Source organism: Phragmites australis, chromosome 13 (genome assembly GCF_958298935.1).
Source record: "Phragmites australis chromosome 13, lpPhrAust1.1, whole genome shotgun sequence".
NCBI lineage: Eukaryota > Viridiplantae > Streptophyta > Magnoliopsida > Poales > Poaceae > Phragmites > Phragmites australis.
The window spans coordinates 27,718,023-27,745,826 of NC_084933.1; the positions used below are offsets into that span (position 1 = coordinate 27,718,023).

General features: G+C 46.3%; 4 protein-coding genes across 9 annotated transcripts; 2 read left to right on the plus strand and 2 right to left on the minus strand.

Annotated features, from left to right (window-relative positions):
• Positions 1–582: 582 nt before the first annotated feature.
• Positions 583–5,478, minus strand: LOC133888029 (uncharacterized). 3 transcript variants are annotated; one of them, XM_062328114.1, is made up of 10 exons: positions 4,948–5,478; positions 3,308–4,258; positions 3,112–3,186; positions 2,837–2,979; positions 2,567–2,756; positions 2,049–2,483; positions 1,867–1,977; positions 1,434–1,754; positions 1,297–1,356; positions 583–873 (listed from the first exon to the last, which is right to left on the minus strand). In XM_062328114.1, exons 1-10 carry the CDS (start codon positions 5,377–5,379, stop codon positions 802–804), a joined length of 2,790 nt encoding a protein of 929 aa, XP_062184098.1. In that variant the 5' UTR covers positions 5,380–5,478; the 3' UTR covers positions 583–801. The 3 variants fall into 3 exon arrangements, with proteins under 3 accessions (XP_062184098.1, XP_062184097.1, XP_062184100.1); XM_062328113.1 differs by having other exon boundaries at positions 3,308–4,261; XM_062328116.1 differs by lacking the exon at positions 3,112–3,186 and having other exon boundaries at positions 3,308–4,261.
• A 2,443-nt stretch (positions 5,479–7,921) lies between these two features.
• Positions 7,922–15,044, plus strand: LOC133888273 (uncharacterized). 4 transcript variants are annotated; one of them, XM_062328448.1, is made up of 11 exons: positions 7,922–8,387; positions 9,680–11,045; positions 11,126–11,193; positions 11,860–11,993; positions 12,085–12,271; positions 12,361–12,801; positions 12,875–12,976; positions 13,085–13,363; positions 13,447–13,506; positions 14,105–14,291; positions 14,374–15,044. In XM_062328448.1, the coding sequence occupies exons 1-10, from the start codon at positions 7,947–7,949 to the stop codon at positions 14,189–14,191; spliced, it is 3,165 nt and encodes a 1,054-aa protein (XP_062184432.1). In that variant the 5' UTR covers positions 7,922–7,946; the 3' UTR covers positions 14,192–14,291; positions 14,374–15,044. The 4 variants fall into 4 exon arrangements, with proteins under 4 accessions (XP_062184432.1, XP_062184435.1, XP_062184434.1 ...); XM_062328451.1 differs by having other exon boundaries at positions 12,088–12,271; positions 14,374–15,042; XM_062328450.1 differs by having other exon boundaries at positions 9,683–11,045; positions 14,374–15,042.
• A 5,093-nt stretch (positions 15,045–20,137) lies between these two features.
• Positions 20,138–21,169, plus strand: LOC133888822 (ethylene-responsive transcription factor 4-like). The gene has a single exon (XM_062329193.1). The coding sequence runs from the start codon at positions 20,278–20,280 to the stop codon at positions 20,893–20,895; it is 618 nt and encodes a 205-aa protein (XP_062185177.1). The 5' UTR covers positions 20,138–20,277; the 3' UTR covers positions 20,896–21,169.
• Positions 21,170–23,810: 2,641 nt separating this feature from the next.
• LOC133888201 (methionine aminopeptidase 1B, chloroplastic-like) lies at positions 23,811–27,774 on the minus strand. The gene is made up of 10 exons (XM_062328352.1): positions 27,584–27,774; positions 27,067–27,139; positions 26,707–26,944; positions 26,330–26,491; positions 26,178–26,219; positions 26,000–26,071; positions 25,492–25,571; positions 24,877–24,974; positions 24,211–24,258; positions 23,811–24,079 (listed from the first exon to the last, which is right to left on the minus strand). The coding sequence occupies exons 1-10, from the start codon at positions 27,645–27,647 to the stop codon at positions 23,934–23,936; spliced, it is 1,023 nt and encodes a 340-aa protein (XP_062184336.1). The 5' UTR covers positions 27,648–27,774; the 3' UTR covers positions 23,811–23,933.
• Between the last annotated feature and the right edge of the window lie 30 nt (positions 27,775–27,804).

Here is a 27,804-nt window from a genome sequence, read left to right on the forward strand (position 1 = left end):
GGTGAATCCAACTAAAATGGGTTGCACATTGATTATGGAATATGTAAAAAAAGTTTTAATATTTTTGGAGTAACAGAAGACCACCGTTTTGGAAAAAAGGAAAAGCGAAATTCAAACGCACTGCTGTTACTGTTCACGCGCGGTACTGTTTATTGTCGGAGTGCGGTGTGCCGAAAATGGACTGTACCACCGTATTTCGGCACACGGTGTGCTGAAATACGGTGCTACAGTCCATATTCGGCACACCGTGTGCCGAAATACTGTGCTACAGCCCATTTTCGGCACACGGTGTGCCGAAAATTGTGCTACAGTATCATTTTCGGCACACCGTGTGCCGAATATGAGCTACAGTATCATTTTCGGCACACGGTGTGCCGAATACGGATGCTAAAATTGTAAATACGCTAACATGTTGTCTATTTCGGTAAATACGATCGCGTATATTGTCTAATTTTGGATTTTGGCCGTTCTACTTGCATCAATACGGTTCACCAGTGAAAATAGCTTCAATGTTGAAAACTTTAGAATGATCTTTACAAGTACTGTTTAGATTTGCTACAAACTACGTTTTAAAATGTCGGAAGCAATGTGGACACAGTTGTAGCAAGCATACCAATAACAGGTTTCAATCGTTGCAACATCAAACTTGTGCAACATTTGTAAACGCTAATTGCAACAAGTCCAAAAAGAAGAACCAGCAGGAAACGCGCCTGCATTTCAGCATTTCTCCGGAGTACAATGGACACACGAACAGCATTAGCCACAAGTCACAAACTACAAATGTACAGTGATTGACTCGACTCAGACGCTTGTAGACACCACTTCCGCATCATTGTCCTCATGGCTTTCCCCATGCTGCGAATCTGATGTATCCTGCAAAGCGTCACAGAGTTGGATCACTTCATGTCTGCGGCAATTGAACAAGCTCAAGGGAAAGCCCTGTTAGTCTGACCAAGCATGCATGCATGAATGTAGGTCAAGCTGTTTATTAGCTAGGAGATCGTCCGTTTCTTTGACGTGTTGAAAAAATAGTGAACATTTTCTTCCATGCTCAGACGTGCAGCTGTAAACATGATGCAACAATGATTTGCCACTTAAATTTCTGCAGCTGGTTTTAGTTTTCTACAAATATACCAGTTGTGCAACTTGAAGATCACCATTGCGGAAATCTTGGTACCAAAAAAATATTTCTGTATTCCTTGTTCTAAAAATATATACATATTATAAGCATGAGAAGCATAGGTTTCGTTCTAGACTGAAAATGACACGCCTAAGTCTCATGACTTGATCGCTTACCTGATGTCTTGACCGATCCTCCTGGCCTCCTTCTCCAACCGCAGAAGATCCAGGAGCATGCTACAGATGGAGACATCAGATCAGTCTCAAACAATTTAAATTTGGAGAAATGCAATACTCATTTATCCTTCACGTACCTTGGGATCAATACCTAACGGTGGCGCACCAAGCACACTTTGCTCCAAGGACTTAAACTTCTTCTCCCAGGTTTCATTTAACCCTTGCAGGGCCTGATTAATCATCTGCTGCACTTGCTCCTGTGTGAACTTCTGCTGTCGCCCCTTTTTACCAAAATAATCTGGCATGGACTTTGCTAACTCATCAAGCTTGTCCTTGTCAATGATACCAGTGAGCCCATAGTACCTTCCACGGTTCCGCCTCCCTACTTCCAGGGCCCATGCAAGATGGGGGTCTATCTGCTTATCACCAGCCTCCTCCATACGTTTCTTGAAGCCCTCCTAAAAATGAAATGGATGCAAAGCATGGTTCATAACCATTCGATACATTCAAACACTTTGCATGTTGCACCACGACTAATTTCTAAATGATGCATATAACTCGAGCACCTACCACAGTTCGCTTTGCTCTCTCGCTGACAAATTCCCCTGTGCCGCCATTACGCCTATGGGTCTTGCTGAATACCTCTAGTTCTGACACCGGCATCCCACCGTTTTCTATAACCTATTCAGTTAATCAGAATCAGGAATTGGTGCCGAAATGAGTTCATCAAGGGGATTTCTTTTATGTCTTACCATAACCTGTCTGTGCATGGCAATGCTCCGTGAACCTGATGTGTGATGAGCACGGCCACCGTTGTATCGGTTCTTCCTGTTCTGGGAAGACATCTTTAAGACTTCTTCTTTGGCCCAGTGCTCGCATAACCTCTCCCACCAATTCGGGTACATCCATGCAGGGGGGAAAGGTTTCCACAGTAATGGGTCATCGCTGTCACTTCTCTCTAATGTCTGCTGGTCCTCTGGCTCTTCCTTATGAGCTTCCTCCTCTGACTCTGCTTGTCTGTTGGACCTGTGTGCGCTCGAAGCTTCTTTGGATCTCTGCACTGCAGCCAACTTTGCTCTAACCTTTCGCTTCTCTTCGCTTAGGAGGCCAGCAAACTGTCTTGCTGCTCTGCGCTCAAATAGCTTAAGACACTCTGCTTCTCTGCCAGGGGCCCACTTGTAGCGTTGCTAGCACATTGACATATAAGCTGAATGGTTTAAAATATCAGCAATAACAGCATAAAGCACATGTATTTGGCTACTTTACTTACAAGAAATTCATTCAAAATAGCAGCTCTTGTTTCTGGAGGATACTGGTGCCAGTGGAGAATCACTTCTCCGTTAGGTGGAACTTCTCTGCGCTGACCAGCTGGCAGATAGGTAGACCCAGGGTACTTCTGCTTCAAAAGAACAGTGATGGTAGAGGCCACCTTAGGACAAGCTGGGTTGACATCCCATTTGCTGCCAAGTAAGTCGATTTGTCATGTACATAACAAGCGAATATATTAAGAAATAACTTCACAATTTATCGATATACATACTCAATAATATTAGGTGTCAAGACAGGCCTGTCAACTTCCCTTCGTGTATCTATTAGTTTTGTAGGTTGATGTCCACGTCCTCTGCGCTTCCCTGACGATTTCACAACAGATCCTAACACGGAGTGGCCCCTCTGCGCATCCTCCTGAATGAGTTATTATTCTCAATAAAATAAACATTCAAACCGTGCGGATATATTGAACATGTCGTATTCATGCAGAAATTCAAACCATGCCCTTCAGTTAGAAAATTCACTGAATATTAGGGGGTAATTTACCTTTATATAAACACATATCAAGTGTGTAGTGGTGGAAGTTGATGTGAGTGCTAGATAAGTTGAATGAGGTACGGACTAACTTGTCAGTACATAAGGCAGAGGTGCGGCAGGCATTAGGACAGTATTTAGCAGTGGCAAACTGACAATGAGGTTCCACAGTGATCGAGTAAATGGTATGACCTTGAGGTCATCGTACCTGTTGCACATGCATAACATGACATCGGGCCTCTGGTGAATGTGGCTGTTCCTCGCCACTTCTATCAAGACGGTGTGTACCCCGGACCTCTGGAGGGTACATTTGACTGTAGCAGAGCGGGAATTGCCCAGCTTGAGATGTATCGTGATTTGAAAGGGGTGGTCCTGTGGCTGCATCAACTTGGCCTGAGGGGTTTGAGCTTGCTTGAGGCATTTGGTGCTGAGGCAATGGACTGGGACACAAATTGGCAATGATTTTATCAATGTGTAGAGGATCAGAATTATATCGATTTGAAGAAGCAGCTGGCTGCTCGACAGGCTCATCGTTGATGGGCTGTTCTGGCAGCTTTGACAAACGTGTACTACGCCTAAGATGGAGCTCTTCATTTGGAGAACTAGTCAAGCCCTTCTTTTCCCCCTTCTGATTACCACTGGCACTCTTGCCACTCCTTTTCCTCTTCGGATTCCATCCAGTCGTTTTGCCCTGATACTCACCTTGGGCCTGTTCGACACAATTGTCTTGATTCGAGGGCTCTATTTGGTTATGCTGGCCGTTACTTGATACAGCTGGATATTCATTTATCTGTTGTTCATGACTTGCAATGTCCTCTACAGGTCGCTGTCCTCGTGCACGGTCTCTACAAACTGAATAACTGGGAGGACGAGCTTGGGCCCGAGAGGCAGAGCTTGCATGTATGGGAGGCTCTGGTCGTACTTTTTCCACACCTGTAGATTCAGGGCAAGCTGGCAATTTAGTTTTCCTCACACTAGACTTTGCCATAGTCTTATTGAGTGACTCGATACGTGGCTCCTCTCTATGAACTGAATGGATACCGGGTCCTTTTTGTGCCAACATAGTGTATATGGTTTCCCTGGTATCTGTTCTGGAAGAGCTGTATGTCTCCTCTCTATGAACAGAACGAATTGGGTGATTATACCTTTCTACTTGACCCTGCTGCACAAAAAAGCACGCAAAAAAAAGTAAGAAAATAACACTAGACGTAGTAGATCTATGCATAGAAGAGTAGAGAAAAGGATATCCTGATCTAAGAGATTTTGCAGAAATATAACTGCATGGCTGTATCTTCTGGCAAATCAAGACATCTGAATTGTATAATGTATCAGTTTTGCCTTCCGTGTCTTGGAAATTTTCCATACTTTCTTTATCTCTCTCAAGCTCTCTTCACTAATCTCTCTTTATTTTTAAATATATCTCTCTTCAGCAAAATTGTCACTAGCATACAATAAAGCAGACTTCAACACAGTCAGGCACGTGGTTTTCTATTATGAAAAGACAGATTCTAAAGTCCAATACAGAGCCTTCGAGTGGTCGAAAAGCAAATGCAAAACTAAAATAAAACCATCGTCTCGCTGATAAACCAAAAATTCTACAGCTCACAAACAAAAAAGGCAGTTGCAGCCTGTTCTTGTTCCACTCACCATGAAAACTAGTATAAGACAGATCGACATCAGGATTCTAGTGACAGCGTAATAAGGGATATTGTTGGGCTAATATGACACTTCAGTGGGACAAAGGCAGCAAGTTAAACTAGTTTATACAGAGCACGAATCAATCCATATAATGAAAAGGAACTTTAAGCGAGTGTTTATGGTAAGAATTCTGAAACACTAGATACGCACCTCCGGTCGACGGTGCGGGGATGTCAAAGTAATGCCGGCTGGGGGCGGCGCCACGACGGAGACTATGGCGGGGGCCGGGGAGGCGAGGTAAACCTGGAGGCGCCCGCCGTCGACGACAAGCTCGACGCCGCACAACGGGCAGGCGAAGCGCACGAGGCCCGCCGGCACGCTCAGCAGCGCGGCGCAGGCGCCGCACGGCATACGCGCGGGAGCTGGCACGAGCACGGGCACGGTGGCGGCGGCGGGGGGTCCGCGGCCGGGGATGGGCAGCGCCCGGCGCGGGCGCGGCGGCGGCATGAGCTCCGGCGGGAGCGCCTGCTGGGTTCCGCAGTCGGGGCAGGCGAACTCGGTGAGGCCCGGCTCCACCTCCAGCGTCTCGCCGCACCCCGCGCACCGAACCTCGACGAACTCCCGCAGCGGCGGCAGCGCCATGACGGCGGAGCAATGGCTAGGGTTCCGCTTTTCACTCTCGGCCCCTTGGGGAATGGGGCAGCTGGAGTGAGATCAGTGCGCGGGATAACCGAGCGAGGACTTAGGAGTGAGAACGGAGAAGACGGCAACAGCCTTACGCCTAAAAACCCGTCCACTACCGCCGTCAGGAAAAAGGCTCCACGTTGTTTTCGCTTTTCAGCAAGAGCGCGATACAGCTTTTCGCTGCTCGGAGCAGGGAAAAACTTGGAGTCAATTCTGTTCGCGACAGAATTCTTTTTATTGTTGTTCGTTGTTTTTTGTACGACGAAGTAAAATTCGGAAGCGTTTTTTTAAGTAAATTCAGAAACTGCTTTTACAATGGCTAATATATGTTTTTATTATAGAGCAATATTATTCTTCTTCTAACTGCGAATGAACATAGAGTCCAGTGGTAAGACTCGAGAGGAATCAAACCGGTGAGAGTTTGAGCTACTATCCGGCACCTCTAACTCTAAAAAATCGTGCAACGGGGGGAAGCACTTTTAAAAAAATCACTCTTCATCTTTGCTACTTTTTTAAAAAAGATTTTAGACTTTTGGTGCTTTTTTTCAGATAACATTTTAACATCAATTTTCGACCTTTGGCGCCTATTTTGCAGAGATCAACGGTGATCTTTACGATTCTGCATCCGAATAGATAAGTCATATCAATTTTTGCAGAGATTGCTTGAATCTTTTCATCGATAAAGGACATGAATGAGTTCAGGTCCTTACTAACACCCTTGCTCTAAGCCTCGAAGCATTCATACTCCCCGAGGTTTCATTACATAGATCCATCCTCCACAAAGCTGTCATAACATCGCAGATATATCTTCAACGATAGCCTCTAAAGTATGTTGCTCAAGCCTACTTTGGGATTCTCAAAAGAAGACACATGGATGTGATAGTTCTTGCTAGGATCTAGTTCTCTAAGGAGAAAAAGGCATTGGGGCATTTTTTTTTTTTACTTTCATAAACTTCGCCCCTTATCATCTTCTACGATGTACTATCGCGTCCTCTTTATCTGTTGTTGCAAATTTTGTATTCTTTGTTGAGCTATCTTTTTTATTCGTAACATGTCTTTTTGGAACGTGGCACGTGGTTTCTAATGTTGCAGTTGTGTCTAATTTTCTAGCATTTCAAGGGTTTTAGTAGCACATACCCTCTGCAATAAAAAAAAAACATGATGTTTTGGACACACTTTTCCTTCAAACTTTTGAAACTTTCACTTATACGTGTAGATCTATCTTGAAATACATTTTCATAATATCATAACCTTATTAGGTTTCATAAATAAAACCAATTTAAAATATGATCAAAGCTATATATGCTTCAAAGACTTCGTGTCACGGAGGAGGGAGCAATTCAGCAATAAGCAACAGTACTCAACACTCACCCCTGGTACTGTAGAAAAAGCTAAGATTAAATTTCACTTCGAACCATATATTAATATATTTAAGGCATTTTAAATCACTTTTAATAGGAACTTTCACTTCAACCTATATATTTGATACTAATATTTTAATTTACACTATGTTTAAGGAATCAACTTTTATCATGCTCATATGACGAGTAGTTCAATCTATCTCAGCTCTATGTATTTATTTGGAAGGGTGGTATGTTGTTTTCAGATCTAGTTTTCTTCCTCTCGATTTCATTCACTATTGCTTCTCTATCTCAGCTCTGTGTATTTATTTGGAAGGGTGGTCTGTTGTTTTTAGATCAAATTTTCTTCCTCTCGATTTCATTCGTTGTTGCTTCTCTTTGGACCTCAAGTTGCTACAACTGTCTCTCCATATTGAGGAGGATGAGATTGAGTTTATGGTGTCATTGACCATCTAAAAGTCAACATCATACGTGTAATCTAATCATGTGATTACATGTTCGCTAGAATTGCGGAGATATGTGTTGGGCCGACGACGAGATAGACATGGCCGGGTGGTGCAATGGTGCAGGTGATAACTTGTAGCTGTAAGATAGACATGGATGAAGAGGAGCGGGCGTGTAGGTGATAACTTGAGGTGGCAACGTTGGTGAGGAATATAAGTAGATGATGAAGTATGTGAGTGATGGTACTTGGCCTATAGAGGCTTGATACACAGAGACGGCTCTAGCAACTTGATGCCAAATGAGAAGCACACAACAAAGAATGAACTAAGAGAAAGAAGCTTGAGCTGTCAACAATAGTCTACACTTCGAGTTAAATCAGTGGAGCTAAAATAGATAAAACTACTCGTAATGTGAGCACGATCAAAACCCCAACCATTATACACTACAGACCGAAATATTAGCGTAAATATATAATTTAAAGTGACACCTATTGCCAGTGTGATTTAAAACATACTAAATACACTAGTATATGGTGCAAATTGAAATTTGCTCAAAAGCTAAACTAAGCCTAAAAATCACTCCAGTGCTGATTGCTAGTACTACCACTACCTGCTAGCGGGCCAAGCTTTGTTGTCTTCGCAGTAGCTCAACCACAGCTGTCGGGATAATCAACCCACCCGACACCCGTCACAGCGAACAAGATGACACCCGAGGGCCAGAATGAGAAAAAGGCAACGCAAATCGCGGAAAAAAAAACAAAAACCTAGCCATCGCTTCTCCCCTCCCATGGCGCCGCTGCCGGGGATCGTCGAGGTGCGGTGCGCGGGCTGCGGGGAGACGCTGGAGGTGGAGCACGGCATGACTGAGTTCGCCTGCCCGGACTGCGGCACGGCCCAGGCGCTCCCGCCGGAGCTCATGCCGCCGCGCCCCCGCCGCGCGCTCCCGCTCCCCAGGCGAGGCGCCCCCTTCGCCGCCACGCCCTCCCGCGTCGCATGCGGGGGATGCGGCGCCGTGCTCAGCGTGCCGCACGGCCAGGGGCGCTTCGCCTGCCCGCTCTGCGGCGCCGAGCTCGCGGCCTCCCACCCGGCCGCCGCCGTTACGGTCATCGCGCTGCACGCAGCCGTCCCAATCACCCCTAGTCGCCCGACGCTGCCACCCGGGGTACTACTGTTACCGTCTTTTGCTCCCCGGTGTGTTCTCTGCAGTGCATTGTTACGCAAATAAACTCCCAAGAGAGCTCCAATATGAGTAACTAACCAATGGAAACGACTTAGATCGGTAGCTTATGATGTTAACGTGTTTCATTTTCTGGGAGCACTAGCTTGTGAGGTTAAATTAGCTTGAAAGAGTAAACTAATAGCATCGGTGACATTAGCATTGTTTTATGAGGGGTTGATGCTTGCATTGTGCATTTACCATGTCATCTGCAACTCTTTATCCTGTAATTATAAGCAGCGAGGTAAATTAGGTGGGGACATTTGTAATGGGATACGTGGGTTTACTATTAAGATTTAAGGCACTTGATTTAGCGAGTGGGTAATGTAGGTTTTTACTGTTAAGTTTTAGCAGTCTGCATTTTTCTCGTGTTTATCAAACAACAGTAGTGCGAAGTTAAAGACTACCAGTGAAATCGAATGAGCACCTCATTTCTGGTTTGTATTGAAACAAAAGTCATCTGCAGTAAGAAGAGGTTACGTAGGTTGGTCATGATTGGTGGAATCAACCAGCATCTGGTTATTATAGTTTTCATTAGTTGAAATGAGTGTTCAGTATTTGATCCGCAAACGGATAATCAAGTTATTTGATGGTGGATGCAGCAGTGGTGACTGGTGATAGGAGAGGTTAGCTTCAGATTTAGTAGACTTTATAAGAGGAACCATCTAATGTTGAATTATTGCTTCATAAACAAAGAGGGAGTTTGAGATAGTGTTAGGAGAGCAGGAAGTGCTTAACAGGTTCAAATAGGTGCTAGTTGATCAATGTACAAGCAAGGTCACACAAATTTTGATTTGCTGAAACCATTTTGGTTGTGGAATACGTTGTTTGGCAACTTTTAATAACTTTGTCCATTGGGATATTTAGCATTTTTTTTCCTTTTGACAATCACACAGTACCTCCATCCTCTGGTCACGACACCACCTTTTTTAAAAAAAAATATTTTCCAAGCTTTTGTGATGCAACTTTGACCACAAATGTTTATTAGATATTACTGTACGTTTGCCAAACCTACTAAATGTTAAAGATTATGAGAGCAAGTTTTGTAAAAAATATACTTGTATAATTTATTAATTTTCGTGTGGTGAACCCAAATTTTGTGAAGAACTTGCTGGTCGAATCTGGTAACAGTTGGCTGCATATCTCATAGTGACACTTGTTTTATGATCAAAGGGAACATCATTGTAACCCTGTCTCATGGTTTGCTTTTCTTCTCTATGATATCCCCTGTTTTGGAGCAGGTGCGTACTGGGCTTTCAAGTCAATCAACTCATGCAGAGCCGGTTCAAAAGCCCATTCATTCAGAACAGACACATGGACAGCGTCCCGGACATTCTTTTAGAGAGGAACCATTCAGTTCATTTAGAGCTGACACTGGACCAAAAATTCCTGTAGCAGGAAGGCTACAAAATGAGCCTGCTAATCCTTCCTCTCGTAGAGAGGAGTCACGTACTAAGCCACTCAATGAGACTATTTGCAGGCCTGGCAAGAAGAAATCTATATTTGCAGCTGGTCCTGAATCTTTTCGTGCAAGAAAGGTGCAAGAAGAGCATCCTAATCAGGCCACCTATGCATCAGAGGCACAAGGAATGCCTTCAAAGTCTTCAGTTGATTCAGACAAGTCAGAAGGTAGGTTTCCCAATGACACAGTTACAATGCACAACAAGCAGAAAACTGGACATGTGGTTGTTCCTAGTATTATCGAACACGAGCAGATAAAGTGTCCGAATCAAGTTGTCAACGAGCAACAGGCAGGTGAAAGTCCCAATAACATGGTTTGTGTAGACCAGGTGCAAGTGGATTTTGCCAGCAAAGCAATAGGAAGTGTTACAAAGAGTGCAAAAGATAGTAAAGGAAATCAGAAGAGGAAAAATAAGAGTTTAATGAATTCTTCAAATGAGTTACCACATCCCAGGCGTAGTAAGCGCTTGGTAAAGGCATCACACGACCCAGTTGACACTGAGCCTATCCAGAGGATGGATGCTTCCCCAAATCAAAATCAATCTGTAGCTCCACAGATTGAGAGAACCTTAGCTGATCCTCATCCTAGCTGTCCAGCTCGGTACCAATTTCATCATCGCGGATCTAATGAGCTGGACGATGTTGATGCAACTACACCAGCTGCTTTGGATCATGGTACACAGCAAGATGAGCAGTTTCCGCACAGCCATATGTACTCTCCAGAGACTAGGTGGGCACTTCCAGTGCCAAGCTCTAATTCATGGCATGAACATGAGATACCTCAGGAAAGCTTTAGTGGGGTCGACCAGCTTGATAGAGGTTATGAAGAAGTGTGTTCAGTTCCATCAGAGACTCAAAATCAGGATATGAATGGACAACTCAAACAAGAGGCTTGCGGTGACAAGAACCGTTCGGGACAGGTACGACTCAAGCCTCACAGCGAAAACCTTTCAGAACATGGAATGCAAAAAAGGAATGGTTTCACTGGCTCTTCTTCAAATGATGCGGAACATCGTGGAGACTGGTCCTTCTCTGGAACCCACTACCAGATAAACTTGTCTGCTTCATGCAGCCGCCTCCCTGCAACACTGCCATTTCCGGCTGCCACTACATTGCCCACGATCACGTCGCCTTCACGTGAAAGTCTGTCCGCCTTTTCCAACTCACTTAACTGTCTCTATTGAGATCTCTCTATCACTAACATGTGCTTCCTACTCTTGCAGTTCTACCACTTAACTGCAGCAGTCCAACATTGCCACACCAACAACTACCATCCCCCTTCTACTTGCAGGTCCCTTCCCCCATCCCTTTCTTTCTGAACTTTGTTTTTGACATGTGGTGTCAGGTATTATGGACATGCAATGACTATTAGGCACTATTTGAGGGTGTGATTTGGTTGAGATGCTCTTCAACATGGGGCCCTGAATATGCCTCATGCATATGCATCGAAATTAACTTTTTAAATTAGGTTGCCATAGAAATGGAGAACAAAAGTGCACATGACATTAGGACATGTAGAAGGGGGAATTTAGGGGTTTCATTTCAAGATACATTTTGTTGGGAGTTGTTTGGAGCAATGGTTTTCTCGGGTTGATGCATTTAAACAATAGTCTATGGGTTTATGCAGGTTACGAAACTGGAATTGACTTTTTGAAACTTGCATGTTGATTAAAAAATGTTTGCATGAGGTTCATGTACTTTAGCTTTTCCTTCGTTTTCCTCTAACATTGTAGTGCTATGATTGATTAAATAAAAAAAAAATGAGAAGTCTGTTTAATGGAGCTATATGAGTGACCTGCGCAATTGCGTGACTGGTCCAATTATTTGTTTTCAATTCAGGGCAGAATATTGTACATCGTAGACTCGTAGTTTTCTCTTATATTGTTTCATACTCACAGCCCAATGTCCATCTGCATGATGTTACAACAATGTGCTTTCTGATATCAATTGGTTTCAGGATGCGCCTTGTGGTGATGTGCTGCCAGGATCTATTAGTAATTCATCAAAAAAGCGCAGGGGGCGTGCCCCTGAAAAACTAATGGAACCACGCAAAGAAGCTGACAGGCCTGTGTTGACGCCCAGTGGTACTGAGTAAGTATTTCCCATGTTAGTCTATGTTTATTGATTTTTGAAAAACTTGCGCATTCTAATCTTCATTGTATGACAAATTGGCATGCACTAGCAGCTGGAATGTGCACCCGCCATGTCCTAAGGTAACAAATACCCTCTCCCTTCTTATCAAGCAAAACTATCCTGGGACCTATGTGTCAGTTGATACCAGCGGAAATGGCCAAGCCTGTGAACATGTGGTGTACCGTTGGCACCAATGCCCTCCAAATACAAGGGCTAATATATTGGAAGAATTCCTTGTGAGTAATTTATCAGGACATGGTTCATACTATATTTTGCTCATTGTGAGATTTGCAAATGATGAGTGCCTGTTATCTGAATACTGCAGAAACGCTACAAGTGGTCCCCCGACCAGGAAGAGGAGTGCCAAAAGATATTTGACCGCAAAGCAGTTAGACAGTTAGTTAATCTCTTTTGCTATGAGAAGCAAAGGGTAAAAGAGGAATTGGCAGCAAAAAAGGCCAAAAAATCTTCTGCGGCTTATAGGCCCCCTGGAGAAATGGAGCTAGAAGAGGACGATGGTAGAGAAGATTCAAGGGAACAGCAAGGAGATGAGTCAATGGTGGTACTTGAGCATGATGATCCGCTGAAATGGAAACCATTCGTCCCTGGATGGATGAAGCCGAAATGGTGGGAAATGTTGTGTGACCATTGGGCCAAAGACGAAGTCATGAAGGTGTCTTACCAAAAAAGAAAGAATAGGAACTCAGGAAAACGCCCCTGTAATACTGCAGGCTCACTGAGCATGCCAATACATCAGCAGCTTGTGGTAAGAACTAAGAATGCAAATCCTGCTTGTTGTCATTTCAGCATGAATTGATGATCCTGGTGTAATTAAATAGGGCATGGGTAATGGTGGAAAGCTAGTGTCTGATATCGATTCACCCACCAAGATTCCCAGTGGTAAAGGGGAGTCTGTTGACCAGAAGGCATGTCGAACTGAGGTATCTACTTTTGTTACATGCACTGTTTTGATTAACAATTACATGAAGTGATATCGGTTCCATATGCCAACCAGATGAACTGTTTTGACACACGTTCTGTTTTTTCAGGATACTGAGGCTAGGGGCACTCAGCTAGGTTCCCGTCCTGTGCAGGGACATGTAAAGCGTGGGAGGTACTGTGGTACTGTTGGTGTCAGCAAGAAGGCCCAGAATGAATCATTGTCAAAATCCTCCCAAGTTTATGTGAGCAAACAGGAACAAGAGCCAATGTTCACAAAAGAGCAGGTGCAAGAGATGATTAATCAAGCCCTGCAAGGGCTAAATGAAGTTTGGGAGAAGAAATTTTTGTCCTTGGAGCAAAAGATGCCCAGCATGTTCGTTCCTGACGTAAGCAAACTGCAGATGACTGTTTAGCTCATTTAGCCGAGCACTGGGGTTGATCGATTTGTTAATGACGTATTCATTTGCAGGGTGCTAAGGAGTCGTTGTTGGCTGTTGGAAGAAACAAACAGTGCCAACTGGCACGGCAGGTAATAATGGAATTTGAATCCTAACTATGCATACATCTGTAGGCCCTCCCTAGTGTTTGCTAGCGAGAAGCTATTGTGAACCTGCCTATACATACATCTGTAGGCCCTCCCTAGTATTTTCTAGCGAGAAGCTATTGTGAACCTGCCTCTGTTTATCCTTGCTGGGGTTGGCATTTCATTCATAGAAAAGAAAATGCGGTGATAAATTTATGTTATCAGGGTCTCATAAGTTGATCACTAGTTGGCAATTGCTAAGCTTGTATGGCTAAGTAGTTACAAATAGCATAATATTGAGTTTTAACAGGACAAGAAAGATTGGTGTTTAGTTTTGTTGCATGTGGATCTTTTAAGCCCTGTCTCATTGTCAAAATCCTTCCCTGAACATGACACTTTGCAGTTCATTTTCCTAAAAGAAAAAACTTAATAGTTTGAATGTCGAAAGATGATGAATCGCTTAACAAACATGAATGCGAATGGTAGAAAACCTATCATCTCTTCTGAAATGATAGGTTAAATCGCTGCTAAGATCAAGCGTGCAACAGTTGATATTCTAAGTCGCATGATTTTCTATGTTTTTCATGCCTCACTGAATTTGCAGGATACTTTAGGTTCCGTGGACGGAGAAAAGGGTCCAGCTGCGGGAGATGACGGCGATAACCAGGATGAGGAGCAGCATTCGAGCTGAACCTGACGTGAGCTTGTTGTGGCTCAGATCTCGCGTCTCTCAGGAGTTGTGCAGGACGGCGCCTTGGCACGGGAGCAAAGTGACACTGCCGGTAGGCCAGGTCCGCGTGTAAATTATGTGCATATTTCAGTGTATGAACTCCGAAAGCGGTTTCTTACCATTTTCCCGTGCCTTGGTTTCAGAGGTCGCGTCTCCTTACAGTTTCAGTTCGCACCTCGTAGCGCGTAGGATCCCGCGCAGTTTCGCGTGGCCGCAGGGCGAGGCAGCGTGGAAGCCGTCACGAGCCCGCGCCTGCTTTACCGCCGGCCACGCGGTCGTCACGCGGGAGCTGTCGAGGGAAAGCGCACGCCGCCTGCGCCTGCGCCTGCGCGTGCCCACGCGTTGCTCCCGTGGGCAACGTGACGCTACCACCGCCTGTCTGAATCTGATTCCCCCACCCCACCCCCAGTTTCCTTGCACCTACTTTGCCTGCTGTGCGGTGCCGTTGCCGCTGGTGAAACAGTTCGTCTCGGCGCTATTGTTTGTCAACGTGCTGTGGATTGACTTAGCTAGTAGCACCAAAATTGCCGAAAACGCGGCTCCGTGTCTCGATAAACTAATTACGTATCTTCGTACGTGGGCGAAGCTAAAGTTCTAAAGATTCGAGTGAATACTAAAACATATTTAGACTTAAGTGGTATACATGTTTGAATCTAGATGATGTAAAGAGGTGAAATTAAATCGTTAATAACTGAGATTTATTTTTCCCAGTGCCAATGCACTCATGTGGGAACATGTAACTTCGCCTTGTCTTCGTTCGGTTCCGTCGTGCTTCGTAAAATTTACCTTGGTGCGGCCAAGCTGAAGTTGATGCTTATTCGCGTGAACATGTTGAGCATGTACTAGTTATTCAGTTCACGTGAAGTTGGAAATAACGTGTCGTAAGCTAAATTGCCAGACGCGAGCTAAGCAACCGATCCAATTGCTGGGGCCTGGGGGAAAGGGGCTCTGTTGGAACCCAGCAGACTTGACTTCGTAAAGCACGTAGCCATGGAGAAACCGTCGGTGTAATTCTGGCGACAGGGAAAAGGAAAGGAACCCGCCGGCGTGAAGTCTGAAACGGACAACGCCATGCAGTCCTCGGGCAGTTGAAGCGGTAGCGAAAAGGGAGAGGAAAGAAAAAGAATATCGCGGCCGGCGGGGCCCGCGACGCGCCGGCCGCCGATCCGCGGTAAACAAAGAGCGTCCACTGGCGTCCGAGCTGTGCGTGTGCGTGTGCGTGTGGAACGGAGAAACCTCGTGGGGGCCCGGGCCGTGGCCCACGGGGTGCTCCTCCGCCCGCCGCCCCCGCGGTCGTGCCCGTCCCCATCTGGCTCGCTGGCTGGCAAGTGGACCGACGCCGTTACAGTGGCGGCAGTTCGCAGGGAGCAACCGCGACACGATCCAGCGTTTTTGCGAGGACAGAGGGACGGCGGGGTCCGAAGCGGACGGACGGTGTGAAAACCTGCCGCGGACGTCGGCACCCACCGCACAGCTCGTTGGTCCCGCTCGGCGCCTCGGCTCGACCCAAAAGCTGGCGGCCGGAATTGTTTATACGTGCACGCTTGACAGTTGTGCGCTTGTCCGGCTCGGGCGTAATATGCGGCATCGATTAGGATCCAGCGTAGCAGATATATATATCCAGGTGAAAACTTTGGCTACAGATATCCGTTTTTGCTGACAACGACAATTTTCATCCGAGCGAGTGGTAGTAGTAAAAACTTTGTTACTTGCGATGAACACTACTGACTTGGGTCGGTTAGTAAAATCAACAAGGCTTGGCTATTGGTAAGTGACATGCCTTGACGGTTCCTTTTACAGGAATCTACCTCAAAAATTTGCCATTCCCGGTGTAACTGGCCTTGTGCACGTTCCGTATCTTTTTCTCTGGAGAATCGGTGTATATCGAACTATAGTTCTACACTTACAACACACTTAATTTTAGCGCTAAATCTTTCATGTAAATAGTACGGTAAGTATCACTAACAAATAGAGTAGACCGTATCAGAAAACAAGATGTTGAGCTTGCAAAGAAAACCCCTGTTAATCTATGCAGAAATTTCGAGGCTACACACAACGCGGCAGGCCGCTCGCACCCGGCAAAGAACAGGGGGAGAAAACAGCTGTGGTTTCCCTTTTTTTTCCACCGTCCAAACCCGGCGCTGGTGCTGGCCAGTCCCTCCGCGCTGCACGTAAACAACATCCAAATCCCCGCGCGGATCCGCCTGCCTGCCCGCGCGCTGCCGCCGCCGGGCGTGGCACGGAAAGACGCGGGGCAGGTGCGGCCGCCCGTCCCCGTCACTCCCCCTGCCGAAAAGAAAACCACTCGTCTTTTCCCCCTCCTCTCCGCGCGCGCCATCACGCCACGCGAAAGCGCGGCACCGCACCGCGGGCCCCGCCCGCCACCCCGCGGGACCGCCCACCATAGCGCAGCGCAGCGGGCGGTGGTGTGACGACGCGTCGTGCGCGCGCGCGCTCGTATGGAAAGTACGATGCTTTTGGTTAACAAACCTGGGGGTGTTACCAACCGGTCTGTCAGGATCTTCTAAATATTCAATTTTATTTTTAGTGGTTTTAGTATTATATATATGGAATAGAATTTTTTATTGTAAACACATATGAATAAAAAAGAGAGTTTTTTTCTCTATATTGTGTCTCTTATGTGGTTATTTTTTTAATCTATAGACTACACCCGCTACCCGTGATTCTTGAATACGTTATTAGCATGAAGCTCTGTCAGAGATCAAGCTAGCAGAACAAATATGTCTGCAACCGATCTGTATTGTATCGATATCGTCATCAAACGGGCAAGTCATGATCTAACCTATATGTCCTATATTTCATAAATCTATTAGTAAGAATTGAAAGGTACGATCGATACATATTCTTGCATTTACTATTTTTGCTTCAATATGTACATCGTAGTAATGAATAGTAATATGAATAGCATAATCTAATCTGTACACGGTGTAGAACTGATGGGGCCCGCAGCCGCTACCACACTGCCGACTGAAATCTAACGATTGATCCCCTACACAAAAACACGGTGGCTTAAAGGCTACCGCCACAGATAAAAAAAAAACATGGCACATCACCGACATGGGAGCCGGTGGCCCCTCACTTCTCCATGCCACAGGGCCATCGGAGGCCACCGGGCGGGTTGTCTATTATTAGACTGACTTGTTACTATCTAAACAATTGTATATATGGTTATCATTGTCTATAGTACCATATATTAGTTTTTTACAACAGGAAATCCCATTTCCATCAATTATATTATTATTTAAGGAGAGAAAAATACTTACATGTTCGTTTTTAATGTCATGAAATTATTACGTAAATCGAAAAAAAGAGAAAGAATCTAAACCGTTTATTATTATGAACATCTAACTATCTACATTAAACCAAAGTTCCATATCAAATACGATTAATAAAAAGCTAAATTCAGCAACCAAACAGTCAATAACAAACATGATTAATAAATACTTAAATTCAAAATTAAAATTATGGAAAATTAACTGTTCAATTTCCATACGGTTTGGAAAGCAAAATATCTAAATAAAAAGACCAAATAAAATACATTTACTAATAATTAAAATTGGAGTTAGAATAGAAACAATAAGGATCCATATAAAATAGTCTTATAAAATCAAATACTTAAATAAAGAGTCCATATAAAATACAACTAATCAATAGCTAAAATTCATAACAAAAAATAATGAATTTTTTAAAATTTCTTACTAAGATAATAGATTAAGAAGCATAGTATAGCTCAATTTTACCGCATCATGCAGGCAGCAAGCAAGGCACAATACGCATGCAAGTCAAACTTATTCTGATTTTTGTTAGCCTGCCTATACCTAATGCACGATTTGACAAAATATATATGAATCGAACCAATATGTGTATACGATTCAAGTAAAAGTTTGGAGCATAAATAATTTTCTTGTTCACTAACATAAGTTTTATTTTTTTCTTCTAATTTTACATGTTTTGTAACTAAATGACACTAACCTCAAAAAACTAAAGAGACTAATTTTTAATCAAAGATTATTATGATAAAATATTGCAGCTAGGCAACGCAGAGCCACCTTGCTAGTTACATTTGATTAGAGCTTGGACTTAGGTCGGGCCGGGCCAGTCCAGTCTGACACCCTTCGGGTCATGCCAGAACAACACGAGGAACTGCGCATGTTGTGTCGGGCTGGCATGGCTTGCCTCCAGCAAGGGCTAGGCATGGCACAACAGCACTACAGGTTGCGTCGTGCTGGGCCAGGCCCGGCACCAAGCTCGTCGTCATCCTCGATGTGCTCCTTGTCGCCTCGCCCTAACTCTCGCGGGATGTGGCCAAGCACCTAGACCTCCTCCGTGCTCACTACTGCTGCCGCACACCAAGCTAGTACCATGACCCCACCGAGACCAATACCATGATCGCCTCCTCGTCGCCCCCCCCCCCCCCTTGCCAAGTCGAGCTTGGCCAGCTATCTGACCCCTCCAAGCTCCAATCCCTCCAGCTGACGACATCCTCAACGGTGTCGAAGGTGCCGAGCCACAGCCGTGTGTGGTTTTGCGGAAGCCAGATCATCGCTACCCACTTTCCCCTGTGTCGAATCTACCACAGATCCGAGCTCTTCCTCCTCCTCAGTCAGGCATTCAGCCACAATGCCTCGGTACTCCCTCCTATCGTCGTCGTCGAAGAGGAAGCCCAGGTCCAAGTGGTCCCTGACATCGACGCTGAGGGACACCGCGGCGGAGGCAGATGTCGCCATAGCGAGGAGCAACAGGACGACCAAGGCGAGCTTAGTCATGACAGGGGGCTATTGTGCTAGACGAAATGCCACTGCCGGCGATGACAGAGGGTGAGATAGCACAATTGGGAATAAAGATGGAGAGGGCTCGGTCTCTAGGTATAGCGGTGGTCGGCCGAGGGAGAAGAGGAACAAGCACACCGGGATGGCTCGAGTGGGGAGAGAAAAGGGAGAAAGAAGGGTCGGACGACCGGTTGAACTTGGCCTATTGAAGGAGAGAAAGAGAGGAGGCAGCATGAGCCGACCCAAGCCATGATGGGTCTTGAGAGAAAAGAAAGAAAGGAAGTGTAGGCTAGCCTCGGATCTTTTTCGTATTGGGTCGCCTCAGACATTGCTCATTTTTCGTGTTGAGCCGGACTGCCCATCATGTCTCATATCAAGGTCCAACCCGACCAAGAATCGTGCCGGGCTAGCTTGGTCTATCTATGCTCGTGTCGTGTTGTGCTTGGGGTTGAGTCATATAATATCGGGCTTGGGCCGACCCAAAAAAGCCTAGCCCAAGTCTTACCTCTACCTTTGATAACGGAAAAGTTTGAGTCTTACATCTAGATCAGACAGTGACTACAAGACTGATAGAAAAAAGGTCAGGGAGAGAGAGTTTGCTTTGTAGAAATTTTTATAGATAATTTATCATACGAGTTATTTTTAATACCGTCTATAAATAATATAGGTGTGACCTATAATAGATAACTGTTGTCTAAACCACTGTACATGCCGGAACCGCCATGTTGCACCCTTGGTACCAGTGATGAAGTTTGATTTCCACCGTTCACTCTAGCGCTGCAAACGCATGGCAATTGATTAAAAAAACACGCAGTTGTTTTTACTTTTATTTCGATTAGGGAAAATTACACTGAAAATAAGCAGTTGGGTTATGAACCAAACACACTAATCAGAAGTGATGTACCGGCCACACGCGCCGGCCGTGTAACCAAGCATAGCACACTGACGAGTGACCCAACAAGCAGCCACACCATCACAAGGGAGGAAACGGGCGGCGCCCAACGTGGGGGCGGCGCCCGCACGCCACCTCCTATCCGCTACGCTGCGCTGCGCCGTGGGTCAAACTCCCCTCCCGCTGGCTCCTCCTCACCTCCCGCCTCTCCTATTAATACCCCGCCTCCGCCTCCCTTTCCTCCCCGCACTCCAGCCCGGCGCACCAAACAGCAACCACCGCCACCACCGAGCGCGGCCGAACACTTGGCGCCCGCCCACGCAAACATCATCCGTTCCGTCGCCAGCCGCTCTCTCGCTCCCTCCATGGCTCCCAAGAAAGCGCCTTCTCCCGCCGCCGCCGTGGCCGACGGCATGATGGAGCCGAGGTTCCGCGGCGTCCGGAAGCGGCCGTGGGGCAGGTACGCGGCGGAGATCCGCGACCCGGCCAGGAAGGCACGGGTGTGGCTTGGCACCTTCGACACCGCCGAGGCCGCGGCGCGCGCCTACGACGCCGCCGCGCTCCACTTCCGCGGGCCCAAGGCCAAGACCAACTTCCCCGTCGCCTTCGCTGGCGCGGGCGCACCGCCGCCCAAGGTGATGGCGGTGAGCCCGAGCAGCAGCACCGTAGAGTCGTCCTCCCGCGACTCGCCGGCCGCGGCGCCCGCTCCGGCGCTGGTGCCCGCGCCGTCGCTCGACTTGAGCCTGGGCACGCCGGCCATGGTGGCCGCCCAGCCGTTCCTGTTCCTGGACCAGAGTCTCGCGGTGACCGTGGCCGTGCCGGCGCCGGTGCCTCGCCGGCCAGCTGTGGTCGCCGCCAACAAGGCTACCTGCCGTGAAGACGAGAAGAGTGACACGGGGTCGTCGTCATCCGTGGTGGACGCCTCGCCGGCGGTTGGCGTGGGGTTCGACCTGAACATGCCGCCGCCGGCCGAGGTGGCGTAGGTGGGTTGGCGCAGCGCCCGATGACATGACGACTCTGAGAGCTCTCATAGAAGCTTAATTAGAACATGTATTGTTAGTAAGAGGTTGGTTAATCGATCGTTAATTTGCCACGATGGGTTCCTAGTAGGTGTACATAGGTCGTGTTCTTTTTGCATCGGCAGATAAGTATAAGAAAGTCTGCTACCGATGTTAGGAAATACCAAAAACGTTTTGCTGTTCATTGTAACATATGAACCTCTGGTTAATGAGAAATTCACTGTCTTTTGTTCCTAAACTCTCTCTGTTGTATAACTTGTACGTGTTTCAACTCTTTAGCAGCTGATTTGGCTTGAACACATGCAGCTCTGCGATAATCTATCCAGACAATCTTGATTTTTGATCGAACTTGATCCTGATTTGTGATAAAAAGAAATCACGCTAACATTTAACTGATCAATGACTATGATAATTCAACCGACTAGCTCTTGCGTCTTGTTTTCGCGTCCAAGAAATCGAGACGCCTGCCCCAGGAACAAAAGGTGCTTAAACCATACAGAAGGCAAGGCCCCTCTCAGACCACAGATCTGTTCTCCAGGTTAGCATCAGAGCAATTCAAGATCCACGTACGTGCACGCGTATTGATTTGCTGTTATGCGTCGTTGAACGCTTCTCTTGGTGAAATTCCGTAGCACGCACGAAGTACAGGTGCTCGTCCTCCTCCCCGGCGACCGCCCGGTTGACAGCCACAGGGGGCAGAGGACGACGACCTGGAGGCGACGCAGAAAACCGCGGCTCCGAGCTGACAACCGGTGGGGCCGCGCGCGCCGCGAGGACGAACGAGTCCACCCGTACCCACGGCGCGGAGAGCGGAGCACCGCCTTTGCTCCCACCCCACGTACGCCGGGACGCAACGCAACAACCAACCAGTCGCCACCCCCCCGGACCACGCGCCTTTGACGGCTTCCTGTCTGTCCAGGGCGGAGCTTCTAGGGACCAAGGTGGACGTAGCCCTCCCGCCCTCCGGTCCTTCTGTTTAGCAACAGAGCCTTTCTTACAATCTTTTCTACGCTTAACCTTCCCTGTAATTTTCTTTCTTGGCTCCTCTGCAATCTTTTTGAGCTCCGCTACTTTGTCTGTCCGTCCCTCGCGCACTTCGCTTCGGACCGCGGCAAGCTCCCACCGCCGAGCAACACATGACCTGCGGCCCCGTGCACTCGTGGAGTCATGTGGCGTCAGGGTATCAGCGTCGCGCGGCACCGACGCTGCTCTGTGCTCTCTGCTCGTCTTGTTTCAGCACACGCCGATTAAATTGTTTGGATCTGAGTATGAGCCGAACTACATCTAGAGCTTGCCGCGGTTCCAAATCAATAAACTTGTCGCATCCAAACACTTTTTACGCAAAACTGACTAAAGCAATTCGTGATCCGAGCGACAGAGCTCGCTGTCAGAAAATGGCGGTATTGGTTGGCGGAGAAACGGTGGCTCAGATTTGTCAGAGAATGGGAACGAGCGCCGTTTGGTAGAGGAGGCTGTCGAGCCTGACGTCACCCGGGATCGAACCCGTTGCTCACCTCCTTTCTTTAATTATGCGAGTGCTCTCTCGCCAACCTGAAAAAAAGATTTGTCCGAGAATCGAGTGGCATGCTGGTGGTTAGCTTTACTTGTTACAAGAGGGTGTATCAGGTCAAGCCGGAGAAAAGTATAGGTGATTTAGAGGTTTCCTGAATATTCCCAGAAAAGAGGCGTTGTGTGGTAAAATGTTTCAACTAGAATCGTTAATCCTATAGTATGTACTACCGAGAAGAACAGTGATCGTGGTGCACAAAAGATGGAGCGAGAAGAGCATACAGTCTCCACCGTCGAGTCATCAGCTCAACTTGTTCGGCGAAGAATGCCCCCACCTTTCTGTTCTGAGTCCGAGCCGCCCAGCCATAGAGAAAGCGGCATGTCATGGCACGGAACCGCATCGTTATGTTTTTTTTTTTGAATGCTTTTTTCTTATGATTGTTAATTAATTTGACTTTCCAGCCATAGCGAACGCGGCACGTCATGGCACGGAACCGCATAAGGCGTCGGCGGCTTTGGATATTAGGCGGCGCCGGGAAGAATAGAAAACCCGCCTTTGCACGAGGCCGCAGCAGCTGACGGCAGGCCCCAGCCCCAGCCAGCTCCAGAGGAGACGGCGCCGAACGTGCCGGGTGGCCACGCTTCCACGGGAAAAATAGGCGTCCCTTGTGATCGGTCGTGTCGGCCATCCAGGATCCAGCCAGCCACCAACGTCCTCCCGCCGCCTGCGAAACAGCGCACGCAATCCGGCGCCGCAACAGCAGGTCAACAAAGCACGCCCGTCGAGAGCGCACGACACGGCGAAGCTGAGGACAGGCTCGGCCGCTCGGGCACCCACCATGCCCGAGCCCAACGAGCGCCGAGATCTCGTGACACCGCGCCCGCCCCCAGCCCACCGCAGCCAGCCGCGCTTGAGCCGTGCGCCAGTCATCCTAGTGCCGTGGAGGCGCGAGCACCTCGCTTTCCGTTCCACGTTTCGGCGCCCGCCAAGCCACGAGCGGCACAACTACTCCCCACTGAGGCGCGCCGCGCGGCCCCTGCCCCATATTCTCAGATGCTACCACCACCGTCAGGTAACTAATTTGGTTTTGAGCGTACGAGACTCCATTGGTATCGAGCTGCTCAAATTAGAGCATAATCGTATAGCATAGTAGCATCTGAGGCTCTATTAGTATCGAACTGCTCGAATTAGTTTTACCCTCATAGCGCCCTACTAAAGACCTCCCTTTTCAATCAGCTGGCAGACCCTATTCCACGCAACGCGTACGATAGGCGAGACGAGAGTCACATCACTGAGTAGCCAAGCACCGAACCACAGCACCACGCGAAGCCGTACACGACGAGCACCAAACCAAACTCTCCCAGCCCCAGAAGCCCAACGCCGGAAGTCCGGCAGCCATCTTTGGCTAAGATTACCCTTGCAGTTTCACGTATTTTGTACAGCAAAACGATCACTACAGGTGGCCAATGGGTAGTAAGCACAGATGATCTTCCTAACGTCTGGTGAGAATTTCAGCTCCGGTCCTGGTGATCAATATTGTGTGCTCAAACTGCGCGGCCAAGTTGCCATCCGTCGTGACGGCCGTCCAGCCGTCGTCCCACATGTCACAGTCGATGCTTCCCATGGATAGGATCGGCTCTGGACCAGAAAAGTTAGGCAGCATTGGCAGCAGTCAGGAACACAAGTGCATCACGTCGAGAGTAAAAAAATCAGACCTGCCTGGCTTCACTGCGCGTGTAAGACTCAGAATGAGTTAGGAGGCTGCGTACCTATTGTGAACGTTTGCCCTTCCACCATCTGACCCGGCTTGTTGTTACCTGTTGCAAACTACTACTGTCAGGTCCAACAATCCGTTGCGAAAGCACACATCCAAATGAAGGCGGGATAGGATTAATAGATTTGCAGAAACACAACTGTGGTACCTCCAAAGATTAAAGAACAACAGGGGCAGATCTGTATAAACATTGTACCAGCAAGTCAACTTAAAAAATACCTCTAGAAGGTTACTGACATTACGACTTCTGCAATATGTCAAATATCTTCCAAAATTATCATTGTGAATCTACTGTCACTCCTTTCTTTTACCGCAAAGATAGGCATGCCATTAAATTTCACAATCATTTTTGTGGCCATGTTTGTCAGAGTTTCTATATTTCGACTACGATTAACCGAGTTAACCGATGAAATGGCATAATAACCCGAATAGAATGTCTGCAGCCTGGAAAAGATTTTGAGAGAGATCTCTAAGCTTCAACAGAATTTGCTCTTCATCTGAGTGGTGCTTATCCACTATAACGTTGTTCTCAGGAAAAAAATAAGATGCACTCTATTATCACAGAACAGCGCATCTACGTAAATATTCATGCTGTTACGTGGAAAACCTTTAAAGTTTTTAATACAATATGCACTGACATTTTCGAGAAACGACGACTTACGCTGGTGATATATAATTGGTTCGGAATGAAAAACTCTGCCAACTCCATGCCCAACAAAACACTCCACAACACCAAATCCGTGCCTCTCTGCATGCTCGCTGAAATGTTCAATCAAACCAATGGGTAAAAGCTATTAAAGTAGCATCTGACATAAAGTAAAATTCAATATATAAAAATATCAAGTTGAATGCAGAGTTTGAAATTCATTTCACATTTTTAATGTCTGTACACACATATGAGGTTGACTTAATGCATAAACCAAAAGCACAATAGATGAAATGCTACGGGTAGTGTTTGATACTTAAATGTGTTTTGTTGTTCTCAGGCGACTTTTTGCGATGCTAGGGTAATCAGTGAGGAAATTAGCAGAGAAAAATTTCGGAGAACAAAGGCGACTGGATTTTGTATTTGGCGCAAAGCACTTGATTCATCAATGTTTTTTCCATAACATTGCTTATTTCAACGTTTAAGTTCAAATATTTGAGAGATTCCATTTTGCCACAACTTACCCAGTCACTGAAGCGAGAAATTTGGTCAAACACTGCTTTCCACTTAACTAGATATTATTATCATTGCCTCGCTGACCATGACATAAACCGGCATGAAATATTATACCTTATTCTTCTGCCAATCTTTTTAAAGCTGGTACCATGTTTGCAGGTTGATATGCCCCTGAGCAGGCACTCTTCAGTGATCTGATATTAGCATGGGTAATGGTAAGACATTCTGATAACTGAAGTTTACATTAGGATTTATGAATCTTCCTGACAAGAACAAAACATGTATATATAAAAATAACAAGTAAGATGAGATTAAAAGAACCACCTTATATTAATACTTATTCCCTAAACAATGGGAAAAAATTGTAGAAACTCTCACAGTAATCCAGAGGAAAAGAGGCTTATATATTGGTAAGATGGCGGATGGCCCAGCAGTTATAATTGTGAGGATCCCTCATCAATTTAAGTCCAATTAGAATATTGGAGTGACATAAAGGGGAATAAGTAGATTTACGAACAGAGTTAGGAAAGAATTGTGAATTCTAGAGCTGCTAATCATGACTATAAAAATAATATATTGCAAGAACACGCACTGCATGTATTCTAGGGAGAAGGGTAGATACCTTCACAAGTCGTTTACTGGCTTCATCAACTTCTCCACAAAGAAATGTTTTTGAGGTGTCCCCATGATAACCCTGAAATGGTGGGAATAACACTTCAGGTCATTGTATCAAAATTCAGATCCATGAACACATCAGTAGTACGAAATAATGGTACATGACCAAGGGATTAAACACATACATTCAAGTAAACAGTGACATCAATGTTAATTATGTCTCCATCCTGTAAAATACCCATGAAAAAAGAGAGGTTAGGTTACACTGGCTGTGAACTGTGCGGTTGGAAGGCCCTGGAGTGGGCGCAAAACATGTCAGTATAAATGCTTTATGAACCTGTAGTTTGCGTGAATCAGGAATTCCATGGCACATGCATTCGTTCACTGATGTGCATACACTTTTTGGGAACCCGCCATATCCAAGTGGGGATGGATAGGCTCCAGCATCAATGATCATCTTGTGCACTGCTTTATCAATTTCGTCTGTTGTTACAGAGGGCTGATAGAAAGATGTAATAGATTTCACTGAAGCTATAATTAATTATGGAGAACACATGAAAAAAAAAGGAATGGATCTTACAAACAAAAGGAACATATCAATTATGAAAAAAGATGAGCACAATAAAGTGTGCTGCAAAAACATGATGGTGAATCAGTGATGTAATTAGCTTCAAGAGAAACAAACATCATGGAAATGCTGAAATGTGTTCTTACTTTCACTAATGTTCCTGCATATTCAAGAACATGAGCAGCAAGCTCGCAAGCAGCTCTCATGTGGACAATGCTCTCTTTGTCATGCATTTGTATCTCTTTTGATATCTCTGGCACATCTTTCGTACCAACATAAGGAGGTCGAGGTATGTTGCCTGGTACTGGAAGAGGTGCACTAACAGTCCCACGTGTCAGGGGCACTCTTTTCTTTGGTTGTCCAGAACCTTGCGTTCCTCGTAATCTTTGAGTTTCAGTAAGCATTAGAATTGTACACAGATGAGGACGCAGTTATAGCGGCACTAGCATTATCAGACACATTTAAATTCTCATTGTAGAAGGGAAGCAGCTAGGTGGATTTTATACCTCGTATTTGCTTTCTCCAAACCCCCTGATCTATTTGCTTGGACAAGGAAAGGCTTCTGAAGACATGTTTTCCCTTAAAGTTTAACGAAGAAACATAAAGATGGATTGAGTAATAGATAAAGGAATACAAGACCCACAAAATTTTAAACATCGTACGAATAATCACTTAACAATGCGAGTGAAGATTCCTAAAAAAAAGATTCCTCAAAAAAACAGTGAGCGAAGCCTTTTCTGTTTCTTTTTTTTTCTAAGAAGCTGCAGCAAGGAGTACATTTTCAGATGCGCAGATTGTATTATTATGCCACTCTTCCAAAACACTATCCTACTTATAAGTTGCATCATTGATACCGCAAGCGGGATAATCTCGTTCAAGAGCAGCAAGCTCCAAGCACACGCCACTGGAAGGCAAGGAAGATTCTAGAAGGAACCAGAGGCTTCCTGTCCACCCAGGCGCTCTGCGATACCAAAATCCGACATTTTTTGGGGGGAGAGCAACTCTAACGGATCGAGAAAATACCTCGGCCACCGGGGAGTAACGGCGCGGAGCGGTGAAGCTCCATGGACGGGACTCTAATCGCCATTGGAGCGCTTGCCTCGCCAAAATTTGCAACACGGCGACGGGGAAAATGCAACTTCCGTGCGGCGAGGGCGAAGAGCCGGACGAACAGAGGAGAGGATAATACGAGACGGAAATTTTTTATTTTTATATTTCTTAAATCGAAAATTACAAAAATGACC